This window comes from Eptatretus burgeri, chromosome 2 (assembly GCF_056783735.1).
Source record: "Eptatretus burgeri isolate ZD-2024b chromosome 2, Ebu_testis_v1, whole genome shotgun sequence".
NCBI lineage: Eukaryota > Metazoa > Chordata > Myxini > Myxiniformes > Myxinidae > Eptatretus > Eptatretus burgeri.
The window spans coordinates 101,810,408-101,824,837 of NC_140962.1; the positions used below are offsets into that span (position 1 = coordinate 101,810,408).

Below are 14,430 nucleotides of genomic sequence, written 5' to 3' on the forward strand. Positions count from 1 at the left end.
TCGGTTGTGATTGAAACCAGTTTCATGATGGGAATGTTTTTCTCAGTCACATCCCTTTTGAATTTGTTGCAGACATCCTCACCTCTTGTCCTCTCTTTGGGTAAAAAAAAAAGTGAGAAAGTCCTCCTTTGCTGTTCAGACTTTGAATGCAATGCAAACAAAAACAATCAGCTGGGCCGTATCCATCATGTCTACCGATTCATCAAACTGCAGTGAGAAACATTCACAGTCTGAGAAGTCTTGGTGTATTTGCTGAGACACGTCCTCGGACAACGACCCTTCTGGCTATTGTTGAAACGCCAAGCAGCACAGCACGATGGCTGTCGTAATTTCATCTTTGTTTTTAAAGTCTTTGAACAAGTTGTTCGCAGTCACCGTCATAGCCTCCTGCATTGTCTTGTGATGGTATTCGAAATTAACTCTTTACTCAAGGCTACATTCTGCTGACAAATGAGACAGATGCTCTTGTTTGTTATTTGCAAAAATAAATTCACTTTCCAATCCCTGGTGGAAATTGTAGATGTTTGCCTCATCTTGGACGGCCCTGGCTACTCGCTCGGCATTTTGGCTTGAGGAAATTGATCTTAGCAACAAGAAAAAAAGTTGGAATGAAAATCCCAGGTTATTCCATGTTTCGGTGGTTCGACAACAGGCAATGAGCAACTGATAACTGTACGGTGCCCACACAAGTACAGAGACCGAATGATGGAGGGAGAATTGGTTCGTTTCAACAAAAATAATTTCTCGCTAGCTTGTGCACCAACATTTAGCTCTTTATTTAAACTCTCCAACAGCTCGCTTTTGTGACCCACAGACACGACAGTTATAAATACAACCATCACACAAAATGTTGGCTTTTCCAAATATATATATATATATATATATATATATATATATATATATATATATATATATATATATATATATATATTTGTTCAATCAATTGTTCAAACCTGGGATTGACCCATGGATCGCAATCGACTGGTTGGAGACCACTGCCATCGGGCATTGCAGCACACCTCAGATGATAAATTTGACGAGGCAGCTCAACTATAGGTGGCCAAGGCCTGAGAGATGTGATGCTGTACAGCCTGATAGAAATCCAAGCGAAACGTCATCCACCAGACGGTGGGTCTCTTTGGGTTAACGTGACGTGGTCCCTTCGGGTGGGTGCCTGGAATGTCCTATCCCAAAGAGAGGATGATCACCTGTCTCTGTTATCATCTGAGCTCAAGCGTTTGGACATCGGGATTGCAGCTCTCTCTGAGGTTCGGAGACCGGATTGCAGCGAGATCATGGTGGGTGGTTACACCTACTATTGGTCGAGTCGCTCTGATGGTTACCATACCCAAGGAGTTGCTGTAGCTGTGTCCAATAAGCTGACCCCAATGATAATTGAGGTAACACCAGTCAACGAGCGTATTATGAGACAAGGAATCCGTCACTCCTTGGGTGTCATTTCCCTGGTCTCTGCATATGCTCCGAGTGAGGCGAGTGATCTCACCGTGAAGGACGCATTCTATGCCACGCTCGAGTCTGCGGTTGATCATTGCCCCATGCGAGATACACTTCTAGTCTTGGGGGATTTTCAATGCATCGACTGGAACTGATAGGGATGGTTATGAGGTGTGTGTTGGTCCCCACAGGTCTAGAACTGTGAACCAGAATAGCACCAAGTTCCTTGACTTTGCAAGAAGTCATGGACTTAGCGTGCTGGTTCATGGTTTCAGCACCCAGAAGCTCATCGCTGAACTTGGTATTCCAACGCTGGCGGCGTGGCAAAGGATACTGAACGTGTGCTCATTGATGGTCGCTGGAGGATGATCCAGAACTGCAGGGTCTACCAGAGTGCTCAGTTCTTCAATACTGACCACAGGCTTGTTGTAGCAACTCCGAAGTTTCAGCGTAAATCCTGGAGAATGGTACCATCCCAGCCGAGGCTGGATGTTGGCAAGCTCAAGGATGAGGGTAGCTGAGCAGTTTGCGAACAGGCTGAGCGGGGAATTGGGGGGTCTGGGTGCTTTGGGAAATCCTCAAGAGTTGTGGAGTGCCTTCAAGACCACCGTCCTTGATGTTGCCGGTGGATGTCTTGGAACTCACTGGAGGGCGAAGAAGAATTTTGTCTCTCAAGGGACACTGGATACCATTGACCAGTCACTGGGACAGGCTTAATGGCAGAGCTGAGCTGTTCAGAGAGCTGAGGCGTAAAACTGAACGTGCGCTCAGGGTAGACAAGGAGGCCTATGTGCGAGGAATCTGTGAAGGGGAAAAGCATTACCTGTGGGTGAGTGATTCTCGTCCTGCTTATAGAGGAACTTGTGCATTGCATTCCTCCAAGCCCGTCCCTTGGTGTACTGCAGTTAGAACAGAGGGCCCTTGACAGAGGAGTGAAGGCCCGCTGGGCCGGTTACTTTGAGCGGCTGTACCAGGCTGACCCAACAGCTGTTCAGTTGGATGTCAGAGGTGTTACTATACCGATTGCTAAACCTCCAATAAACTGTGAACCGCCTTCATTTGTGGAAACACAGGCTGTGTTGAGCAAGTTGAAAGGGGGTAACGTTCCTGGGATATGTAGCATCCATGCTGAACTTCTCAAGGCTGGTGGAAATGCTGTTCTGGTGTTGTTGCATGCAGTTCTGTGCTCTGTTTGGAGCACAGGCATCATCCAAACTGACTGAAAAAGGGGCCTCATTGTCCCTCTCTGGAAGGGTAAGGGTGATCGCCAGGATTGCAACAACTACCGAGGGGTGACACTGCTCTCAGTGCTGGGAAAGGTCTTTGCTGGGATAATTCTTCATTGGGTTCGCCACCATCTGCTCGAGCATCAGCGCCTAGAGCAGTCGTGCTTTACACCAAAGAAGCCAATGGTTGACGATATCTTTTCTCTCCGGGTCGTCAGCGAACGCAGACGAAAGTTTCGGCAGGGGCTGCTTGCAGCCGATGTTGATCTCCGCAAAGCATTTTATTCAAGGAATCGGGATGCCCTCTGGAGGATTCTCAGTCTTCGCGGGATGCCACCAAAGTTGATCGATCTGATTTTTGAACGAAACTCAGGTACAAAGAGTGCTGTGAGGTGTGATGGTTCCATCTCTGACTTATTTCCAGTTGCTACTGGAGTTCATCAGAGGTGTGTACTGGCCCGCACATTATTCAATGCTTGCATGGACTGGATTCTGGGGAAGATATCAGAGAGATCAAGCTGCGGTTCATCGCTTGGGAATGTCATGATCTCTGACCTTGATTTCGCAGATGATGCAGTCATCCTTGCGGAAATGCTGCATGTGCTTGTAGGGGCCCTCGGGGCACTGAAAAGAGGAATCAGAGCTGCTGGGACTATGGGTTTCCTGGGTCAAAACAAAGAACCAGACTTTCAATGGCATCCTGGATGCCACTATCTCGTTTGTACCTGTTTGTGGCGAGGATTTTGAGGTCACGGAGAGATTCACTTACCTTGGCAGTGATATTCATGTGTCTGCTGGCTGTGAGCCAGAGATCAACAGATGTCTGGGTCAGGCCTGGGGAATCATGGATTCACTGGATCATGGGGTGTGGCGCTGCCGGTACTTGTGTGCGAGGACGAAAGTCCGAGTCTTCAGGTCCTTGGTGCTTCCAGTCTTGCTCTATGGATGTGAGACTTGCACTCTGACCAGGGATCTGAGACGGAGACTTAATTTCTTTGGTACCAGTTCTCTTTGGAAAATCCTTGGCTATCGCTGGTCGGATTTTGTGTCCAACAAGTGGTTAGTGAGAGAGACTGAAATGAGATTTGTTACCTGCATTGCCCGTGAGCGTGAGCTGCGGCTGTATGGACATGTGGCTCATTTTCCTGACGCTGATCCTGCTCACCAGATTCTCTCAGTGAGGGAGCCTCATGAGTGGAGGAGGCCAATGGGCCGACCATGTGCCTCGTGGTTGCAGCAGCTTGATCAGCATCTCAATGAGATGAGAATGGGCCAGGCATCTGCCTGAGGGATGACCAGACGGAGGCCCCTGGATTACCGGCAGAAAGTGGACGCAGCGACAAGCTGCTCCGGGGCATGCTCCCACACCTGACCTGACCTGAGAGAAATGCTGTGAATGCTTCATTGAAAGAATTTATTGTGGTTGCAGCTGCTGCGATTTCTTCATTTGTTGCGATTAAACTGGACAACTTTGTTCCAATTTCATTGTTTATCAAGGAGAACCTGGCAAGTGCTTTTAACTGCAGAGTGTCACCGGGTATATACATCTGAGAATCAACGATGTCTGACGACAGTGAGAATTGCTTTGCAATACATGTCCTACATCAGTCTCAACGAACGTTCGTGAAACGAGAATTCATTTGGGTGGTTCAATATGGCGTGGTCGGTGATGAAAATAATAAAAATAACTCGATGTACATACAAGTAAAAACGTGCGTACGTAATACATTGTGGTTACATACCTGGGATCATTCCAATTACACTGAGCCATGGACTAACAACCAGGCCTCAGGCCTGAGGCCCGCCGATCTGTGCTGCTTCATGGAATGATGGCGCACAATTATATTGGGGTCGAGTCAGACCAGCTATCTAGCCAATGGGTGTGAAGCAGTGGGGTGGAGTTAGGCGAGCTCTCCAGGCCTGTCGCAGCTAAGTGGGAGCCATCCTGTTCCAATGCTTGTATTTAAATAACAGTAAATAAACACAAATATGAGTAAACTAGCCTTCTTGAAACCCTAACAGTCAGTTAGAGCATTGAAAAAAAAAATGTATACTTTAATGACCGTCAGATGTCAGGATCCTAAGATTCATGTACGTTAAATGCTATCAGCTGAAAAAGCAGTCATAGTTCAAATTTCATTTGTAGATTTTCAGATGTTGTTTAATTTATCTGATATTCGTCATTGGAACTTGGTTATGAAAAGTTTATTTCAACAGAGAGACTGAACTTTCCTTTCCAGAACATAAGTTACAGTTTGGAAATCGATAAAAAAAATTGGCTGAGTGGCATGTGATGGAGTGAAATTTATCCTAGTTTCACTTTGAATGCCCATTCAGGGATGAAAAAATAAAAGTGCCTGTGCTATTCTGTGAAGTGTGCTGAAAGTGGCTGAGATGAGGCTCATTTTACCAACAATAATCATATTATCTAATTTTCCAAACATTATAGACATATTTTGATTAAATACCGCTCACTGACCACGCGTTTCAAAAATTAAAAATTTGTCCGCCATTACGCGACAATCAATATTATACACAATACAATTTTACCTGAATCATTGAATTTGAAATCTCTTACCCCAAATGATACATTTCTGTCATGACAAATTTGCATGAAAAATACAGGTTTGCCTCAATCTCCCTCAACAGTTAAAGGGAGATTTTTTTTCTTGTCCGCCATTACATGACGATTATGGAAATCTGGAATTATTGCTGAAATATTGAGGTGAGTGAATGTTTTAAGTATTTGGACATTAAAAATAGATAAAATAGATGAATCAGACTGACTTCACAAGTCTATGAGCAATAATGCTCAAATATTTATCTGACAACCGTTTGGAGGGAAGAAAATTTAATTTTTTATTCATGTCCATCGAGAAATATGAAAATTTGCCAAAATTTGATACTATCGTGCCGTGACCTCCTGGCCGAACAAGTGGAACGGATTGTCATAGTAAGTGTCCATGATATTTAAATGTTTATCAGTCTGGTTCAACTCGATTAGTGTCATAAACGTGAGAAAATATTTTTTAAAAATTAGTAGCCTGACTTTTATGTTATGAAAAAAATGCTGAAAAAAACATGTAATTTTACACGTTTAAAACGTCCTTACCCTCATTAACTCATATCACACCGATTGCTCCGATACATTTTCAATAGATAGATGCTGTTTCCACATCAATTTCATTTCTTAATTTGATCTTTGAGCGACATTTCTGCCGTGAAATATTGCAAAATAATATTCGAAAACGAAAGTGAAACCACGAAGTACTCCAACACAATTAGCAAACAAAATCTAGGGTTGTCATTAGCTGGTATCCTGCCAGCCTGTCAGTTAGAAGTTAGAGGCTGACTGCTGAGCTTATTGTGTTTCGAAGTGCCTGGGGGCCCAGTCACGACGCCGGGTACCGGATGAACTCCCTTTTAAACAATATTAAAAAAAAACATTTAAAAAAAATCATGAAAATTTGAAAATAATTCCAATCATTAGTTTTGTGATCAATGTGTAGGTTGGAGTTGGGTTTTACAGTTTACGGTCCCATGTGTATTCGCAGACAGGTGACAGGTCTGGTCACTCATGACTCATGATATTACAAAAATAAGAAAAAAAATATTGTTTTCCAATAAATATTTTTTAATTCATTGATATGCATAATAATAGTTTTTGTGTATATATTCAGTGTTAAAAAATAATTTTTGTGTGCTTCTCGTGAGCATTTATTACTAATTTCAATTTAAAAAAAGAAAAAAATCCCCAAATTCAAAGATTGATTCCTGAGTTGTGTTTGTCTGAATTGATAAACTGTTTTTTTTTTTGCCTTGTGTTCCATGTATGCTCCAGTTTATGGAATAGTTAATGATTTGATAATTTCATGAAGTTAATTTTTGATAATTTTTGGTCAGTTTTGGAACGAAGTGGCTCCCACTTAGCTGCGACAGGCCTCCAGCCAATGGGTGTAAAGTAGTGGGGGTGGGTCAGGGCATCTGAACACTGACCCATGTATAATATGTGATATTTTCTAAGTTCAAAAAGGGTATAACTCTGTGAAAAATCGACTAAACGCCCTGAAACTCGAACTTCTTCTGTAACTTATCAAAATAAAGCCATGTACCAAGTTTCAATTTATGTTAAAGGGTATGGGGAAAAGTCTGAAAACCAAAGGTGGGACGGACAGATGGAAAGACGGAGAATAAACCAATAGTCCCCTCCGGTGAAACCTGTAGGGGACAAAATAAAGGAGACAAACACCAAAGCCAACACAAAACACAAGAAAAAACAAACACAAATATCAGCACCAATACCACCACCACCACCACCACCATAAATAGCCAGCACCAAGCACAACACCACCAAACACCAAACCACACAAAAAGCACCACCCATAAAAAAAACACCACCACCATCACCACAAACACCACCACCCCCACAAAAACGCACAGATTATATGTGAAGCGGAAAGTTCTTTCTGATATGTCCTTTAAACATATGCCAAAAACAGGTTGGAAAGAATAAAAACAAAATTAATAGGTTTACCACAAATCTCTTCATTGAGCGCACCTCTCATTCCTCAGTTATTATATTTCGTCTCCCTTTTGCATTTCCGATAAGTCAACACCATGTGACAATCAGCAGCATCATGTCCACGTTTAACCTCAATGATTCCCTCTATCTATACTGACATGTCTTAGGAAACAATATGCCCACCTTCAGCAAATCACCACCTTGTGTTCCCAGGTAAATGAATGTGAGGTTTTCCTCAGTTGTAGAAGCGATTGCAGTAACCAAACCATCATACGTTAAGAGTGGAGCCGGTGAAAGCGAGACATTGCCCGTGATGGGATGAACAAGGTGTTCCGATCCACAAGGAAAAGATATGGCTGGCTAGAAAAAGGTCAAGAAGCGTGAAGGGAAGGAAAGAAAAGTAAAACAAGGTGAGTTCAAAATACTGAAATCATCAGGTATACTGCATTGGTGAAAAGGTAGATTTGTGAGGCCGCTAATGGTGTTTCTCTTCCGCACTCTTTAGTTTCTGAAGCACACCTGGCTGCTTGGTGCATCCTTCCTGGGACTATGGTTATGATGCTGATGCAGGACCTAGTCAATGTATGTCAGTGCAACAATTTAGAAAATTAGCGAGGGTGCTGGCACATCGTCTTATTCCTTTTGAATGACACCATGAGATCTACAACATTAATAAGTAAATGGTCGAAGATTGCAAGGAAGGCTCAACATCTTTTCAGATTTGCTTGTACATAATAATCTATGATGCTGCAGCATCTTGCCTTGCCTGAAAAGCACCAACAAGCCCGTTTGCATATGGATTCAGTTTTAATGGCCAAGCCTGGTGTTGGCTTCACAGTTAAGGTGGCTGGCTTAGGGTATTATGGTCCTGAGTTTGAGCCCCTGTCGGCCATCGAATTAACACTAGGTGCGGTTGACTCAGCTTATCATCCTTCCGAGGTTGTCGAAATGAGTACCGCTGTACTGGTAAGAGAGGGCACTGCATCAGCGGCACAGTAACGCCTCGATAAAATGAGGCAACCAGCAACCACAGGCTGCACACGGCAGCTACTTTTAATGGTAATTGAAACTGAATAAAAACCACCCATACCATGTCTCCGATAGCAAATTTTCAGGTAATGCGGGACGATCGAGTTCATGATCGAACCAAACTCTACGCTTCCCAATAGTAGAAGCTCGGAAACATGATCTGGCATGTTTGTAGGAATTGTGTTTGCTGGTTCAGAATAACCTATTGTGAGATTCCTGCAAGTTGAGATGCTAAATGTCTGGCTTTGGCCAAAATAGTTCAGAACAGCTCGCGAGTGGAGGCGAGGCAAAAAAGGTGACTACGTCACTTATGAATGAACTACCCCACACGTCTACCTAATATAATGTGATAACATCGGATGCAAAGTGAATGAAAGGTGGGGTGCTGCAGGGAAAACAATTGAACATCAGTTTACGCAAGTGACTTACATTCGGCGTGTTCGTGGGTTTGGTGGACGTTTTGCAACTCAAATGCTCATGATACTGCACAAATGCCTTTTTATAGTCTCCACTGTAGCAGTTTTTGCGTGTTTCGATCACCATGGCTTCCAGCCGCGGTAGTGTGAAGATGCATATTGCTGATTTCGTATCGGTTTTGTCAGTTGCACTTTCGTGGGAGATGAAAGACACGAACAATGCTTTACTGCCTTCTTTAACACCCTCATAATAACTGGCGTTTGAAGAATTTTTCATGTTCGTTGCCAGCTGCGTACCAATTGCGCCAACAAAAGCATCCTTCGCCACTCCTTCGTTCATGCAAGACAGTGGAACTTCAATATAGGACTTATAGTCGTCCTTCTGTGGCACACAAAGGCTTGCCAGGTAAGTTTTTCGTTTGTTTTTATCTTCTTTCGCCAACCGTGTGAACAAGAAGTATGCATGCTCGTTTTCCTGAAAAGCCAAGATGAAGTGGAACTGGTAATCCGTACCTTCCTTGATTCTCAATTCCATATTTTCCTTCAAGATCATAAATGTCTCACCACCTGTGAGGGAGCGAGTGCTGATGGGTTTAATGTCTTCTGCAAAAGGTTTCCCCGTGCCGACGAGAAGAGTCGGTTCCTGAGATTTTGGGAAGTTCACAATCACTGCCACAGAAGGTACTTTGGGATCATTTGAGGCTACCATTAGGTTGTAAGATAGATACTTGTGCTGGAACATAACGCGTGAGATGTTAGAGGAATTCAGCTGCATGCATGTGCCCATGAGCAAGGAGCCACACACGATAAGACTCTTCTGGTTCGGCGAAAGTACAAGCAGCTGGTTCGAGCTATTTGTGAGGCGCACATCGCAATGGCCGTCGTAGTCAGGCAAGCATTTTCTGCTGTCATTCCGAGGCCCGGTGTTTCTCTCCTCATAACATTCCAGTGTGGGCGAAAGATGGTAGAGGTAGTTGACAGCTCCAACATAAACTTCCCCTGTATTAATACTGTCTACTACCATGTGGTTGAGCTGAGTTTTTGAGGAAAATATCTTCACAGCTGGCAGGTCTGCAATGGAAACCTCAAACACCAACAGGCCAAGGACAAGCAAAGCGATGAGCACCATGGCAGGATTAGGCCTAGAGACAGGGGAGAGAGAATAAGGAAGGGAAAGGGGGAGGGGGGAGAGAGAAGGGGTCAAAAAGGGAAGATGTTAGAGATCAAAATATGGAAACGGTTACATTATTGGAATCTGCTAAAAAAAATAAATAAATAAATAAATAAAAAAGTTTGGTTTCGGGTTTTACCGATTTCGCAGAATGAGACTTAAAAACAACAACAAGGCATCGTCGCAGAAGCAGACCCCAACCACACCTTAAAATATGATGTGTAGATTTTAGATTTTAATAAATAAATTCCCCTCCCAAAAACAAAGTATAAATAAATAAACAAATATTCCCAATTGGCTCTGATCCAAAAATTATTTGGCATACCTCATGCCCAGATATTATTGAATACATGTGCCACATATGAAAAAAACAATGCATCATCATTTCCAAGTGGAGGCGACAGACACAGAAGGAAGGACAGGGAGCAAAATATAAGCTCTGAGTCAGGCTGTAGCACAGTTGGAGGCAAAAAGTAGGGAAGAAGATTATGATGGAGTTTTTTTTTTTTTCGGAAAGGGGATCAAACCTCAATTATGGCCAGCAGGATAGACAAGAGGTATGCGCACTCCCCTCTGAGCTGTCCAGCATGGGTTCCAAACTCAACACAGCTAGAAAATGTCACCACAGGCAGGGCGAGAAAATAAATGCGTGTGCCGTCCCTCGGATGGACATTAAGCTGGCCAGCCCATCTGTCAGCAGAAGTTTGTGGACGTTAATGATCCCTTGATGTCACGCCTGAACAGTAAGCAATCGCCAGCACCCTGGCACAACTCCATAACATCGAGAAAACTTACAAAACAAAGTGACGAAGCTATCCCAGTTGGTGTGGTACACATAGCCACGACCAAAGCATCTGATACAGTTCCACACAAACGGCTCATTGTCCAAATTGCAGCGTACGGAGTAGGTGGCAACGTTCTACAGTGGATCAAGACATTATCAGGTCAGAGTGGATCAGTTGTCAAATCAAAATTGGTGGATATTACAAGCTTTGTAGTACAATGATCAGTGCTTGGGCCATTATATTTCCTGATCTACATGAATGACTAAAATGAAAATTTGCATGAGAATCAAATCAGCGAATTTGTGGACACAGTATCGCACATGATATCGGACAAAGGAGGAATTCAAAACCTACAAGATATAACCCAACTGCAGACTTGAGCTGAAACATGGCAAACTAGAAGGGCACTTGGTGGAGCGCATACCTCCACCATGTAATGCCTGATACACGACAACATATCGGGCCAAATACATTTTTGAAGTATCGTGCTGGATATAGTTTTTGGCCCTCTCTCTCAGTGGTGAAGAATCACTTTAAAAAGTAAATAATTCTCGCATCCAGATCTGGATTTGGGTCTTCACCAAAATCGAATCAATTTGTCGTAGTCACTGGTCACACACCCAACTTATCCACCAAGTTTCATTGAAATCCGTCCATAACTTTTTGAGATATCGTGCTATATATTAATTTAGCCATATCTCTCAATGGTGAAGAATCACTGAAAAATTTATCGGATCCTGATCTTCAGCAAAATCTAATCAGTTAGTCCTTATCTCTCTCACACACACACACACACACACACACACACACACACACACACACACACACACACACACACACACACACACACCCACACACACACACACACACACACACACACACACACACACACACACACACACACACACACACACCTTGCCCACCAAATTTCATTCGAATCCATCCACAACTTTTTGAGATATCCTGCACACAGACAGACAAACAGACAAGAAAAAGACGTCGTGCATAACATGATACTTGTAAAATCCATCCTCCTCTCCAAAGGTTGCCATGGATACATCAAATTGGACATTTCATTAAGATTAAAATTGACAATCATAATCAAAGCTCAAGGTCAATCGGATGAAAATTGACTTCAAAAAGAGTTGGTTTCCAGATTCAGTGATGGACGATGCAATTTCTGTCCATTGTGGCACCTGTCCATTAAGTAGAACTGTTTAAGTTTTTGATTGCTGTAATTCTTGCCTGTATTATTCTCACGACAAGTCTGCTCTGTGTCCTCTTTTGTAAGTTGCTGTAAAATTGTCGCACTACATCTCTCTCTTGTTTTCCCTGCATAACACACCAATAAACCTGTTCCTGTACCACATGTTTTTCCTCACCTTAATGTAAATAAAAGATTGTAGAAATGTTCCCAGTTCGTTTTTGCCTTTTCCTTCATTGGTCCAGCATGGTTCGGATCTGAGTTTAGCCGGGTCTTTATCCCCGATAATCTGTTCACTCTAGCCAGTACATCCTTGGTAGTTCCGCTCGGCTGCATCCGATCCGGAGTTGGTAGTTGGTACTCTACCGTAGTTGGTAGGGTGATCCGGTTCGGGTAAGGCGTACCGAGGGCGTGGTTCCCCGGTAGTCGAAACGGCGTGGTTAACTAGGTAAACTGATTACACCTGGCAGGAAGACCCTACGCTACGCGGTTGAGGTATTGGCGTCCACGGTCGGTTAAGCGACCTGCCGGGTCACGGAATTATCCGTGAGCGACGGCCTACAATTCCGGGAGTCTGGTGGGAGTCAATGTAACTTCCCCCACCTAGTGGTTGTTCTCGCCACCAAATCCCCGGCCCGCAACAACATTAAGATTCAGAAGTCTCTTAAAACCCCCTCTCACGATGCCTCAGCAGCGAAGAAAGCCAATCGTCCTTTCTATGATACGAATAAACTTTCATCCAGAACTAAAATAAATAAAAAGCATGTAGTGGAGTTGTCCATGTCCCCTATTCGTTCATACCTTGACTGATGTATGCAAGTTTAAAGTCCCCATCTAAAGGAGGATAAAAGGGTAATGGAACGATTGCAAGTGATGGCCACCTAACTCATCCCAAGCATCAGAGAATGACAATATGAAACTGGATGACGAACATTGAACCTGACAACATTGGAAACAGAAGTTGACATGGAAACCTACTCCAAACTCAGTGCGTCTTCCATCAGATATATTTTATAAATGAAACGTTTCTCTTTGAAATAACAGAATGTGTGAGTATGAGGGTGCATTGACTAACGAAAAAGCAATGCATTCACACTCATCTGGATGTCAAGAAATATTTCTACAGCCATAGGGTGGACAAGTGGAATAAACTACCGGACAGTGCAGTAACTACCAAATCATTCCTATCCGAGAAGAAAGAACAAAGAACCATCAAAGCATATGGGTTAATAATGGGACATGAATATCCTTCTCAACCAAATCATGCAATGGTATTCTTCCTCGCCAAAGGATGCTGACGCTTCAAGGCGATTCAAATCCCTGCTCTTTCTGGTTATTTGTAAAAAAAAATCCTAGCCACCTGGGAAAAAAAAAAAAATATATATATATATATATATATATATATATATATTGTTGTGGTTACCAAATTCGCAAACCACCATTCAGGTCCCTTAGGTGAGGTATCTCGGTAAGTACATGTGTAGTTAGGCCCAAACCCGATGTCTAGTGGGAATACATGTCATTCATGCGTGCTGCGACTCTTCAGGATAGCCGTTTTTCTTTTGCTATCTTTATTTTGGACCAACCGCCATGATTACCACCACAACCACAACATCAACCACCAACCACAACGCCGCTTCACCACAACCGCCACGACCTTCACGTCACACCTCGCAACCGTCGCATCGCCACCGTTCTTGCGCCGCCTGTGGGTACCGGTGTTGGACTCGTGCAGGGCGCGCGCCAAACAGCGTGTACAAAATCATGGATTTTGTGCTTCAAAAACGGATCAAAAACGACACACGCCCACTTTTTGCCGTCCAATCGGTGAGCGAGGGCGGGTGGCCCCGCCCCCAGGGCGTTGGAGGGCGATCGATATATGCAAATTTATGGATCAAAAAGCATTCACGCCCACTTTTTCTCGGGCCAATGGGGAGCGAGGTGAAAGGTCGAAGGGAGGGGGTCAAAGATGAGAGGGCGAAGCTACGGGGCTGATAAAAGCGACCGTGTTCGTCAGTCCAGAGAGTAGAGGAGTAGGAGAGTCGAGAGCAGAGAGTCAAGACTTCGCGGGCGGTGGAGTTGGCAAGAAGGAGCTGGTCGTCGTGTGCGTTGGAGTCGGAACGGAGGGGACGGAGCTGTGGAGAGGCGGCGAGGGCAGACGAGGGGGTGCTCGCGTCGTGCAGGGAGCTGCACCCGAGGGAGGCCGACAGCGCGACCTGGCCGAGGTGGAGACGCTCGTCGCGGGACAATAAAAATCCTCTATACCCCGAGCATCAGTAACCCCCTCCTGTTTCCCCCCGCGCTGAGATAGTGCGACCAAGGGGGCCCCTTTCCCACCCCTACCAGACACTGCCCGCGAGGCCCGCGGAGTTGAGGCACCATCGCCGCTCCGCGTCTCATCACCAGACGGGTAGGCGCGACCCGGTCTCGGCCTCAGGCCCGCCTCATCCTTGAGGGTATTCTTTTCCTTGGTTTTGGGTATGTGTTGTCGGCGCCGTCTGTGAAGTAAAATTGTATAAGTGTTGCCGTGTGCTCGCGTAGTCGGTATTAGCTCTTCATTGTCGCATTTGCTTTTTGTGTAAAATTGCATTGTGTTTCTTTTCTTTTCTGTGTGCTTTTGGT

The 14,430-nt window shown here is 44.3% G+C and overlaps 1 protein-coding gene across 3 annotated transcripts in view; it reads right to left on the reverse strand.

The window, feature by feature from the left end:
• The window catches only part of LOC147032689 (plexin-B1-like), a 216,961-nt gene that overhangs the window by 105,353 nt on the left and 97,178 nt on the right, over nucleotides 1-14,430 (reverse strand). For all 3 annotated transcript variants that reach the window (XM_085870498.1, XM_085870497.1, XM_085870499.1), the window contains exons 2-3: nucleotides 8,662-9,790; nucleotides 7,387-7,563 (exon numbers count right to left, since the gene is read on the reverse strand). In XM_085870498.1, the coding sequence (XP_085726624.1) occupies nucleotides 7,387-7,563; nucleotides 8,662-9,777 (1,293 nt within the window). In that variant the 5' untranslated portion in view covers nucleotides 9,778-9,790. The remainder of the gene's footprint in view (nucleotides 1-7,386; nucleotides 7,564-8,661; nucleotides 9,791-14,430) is intronic.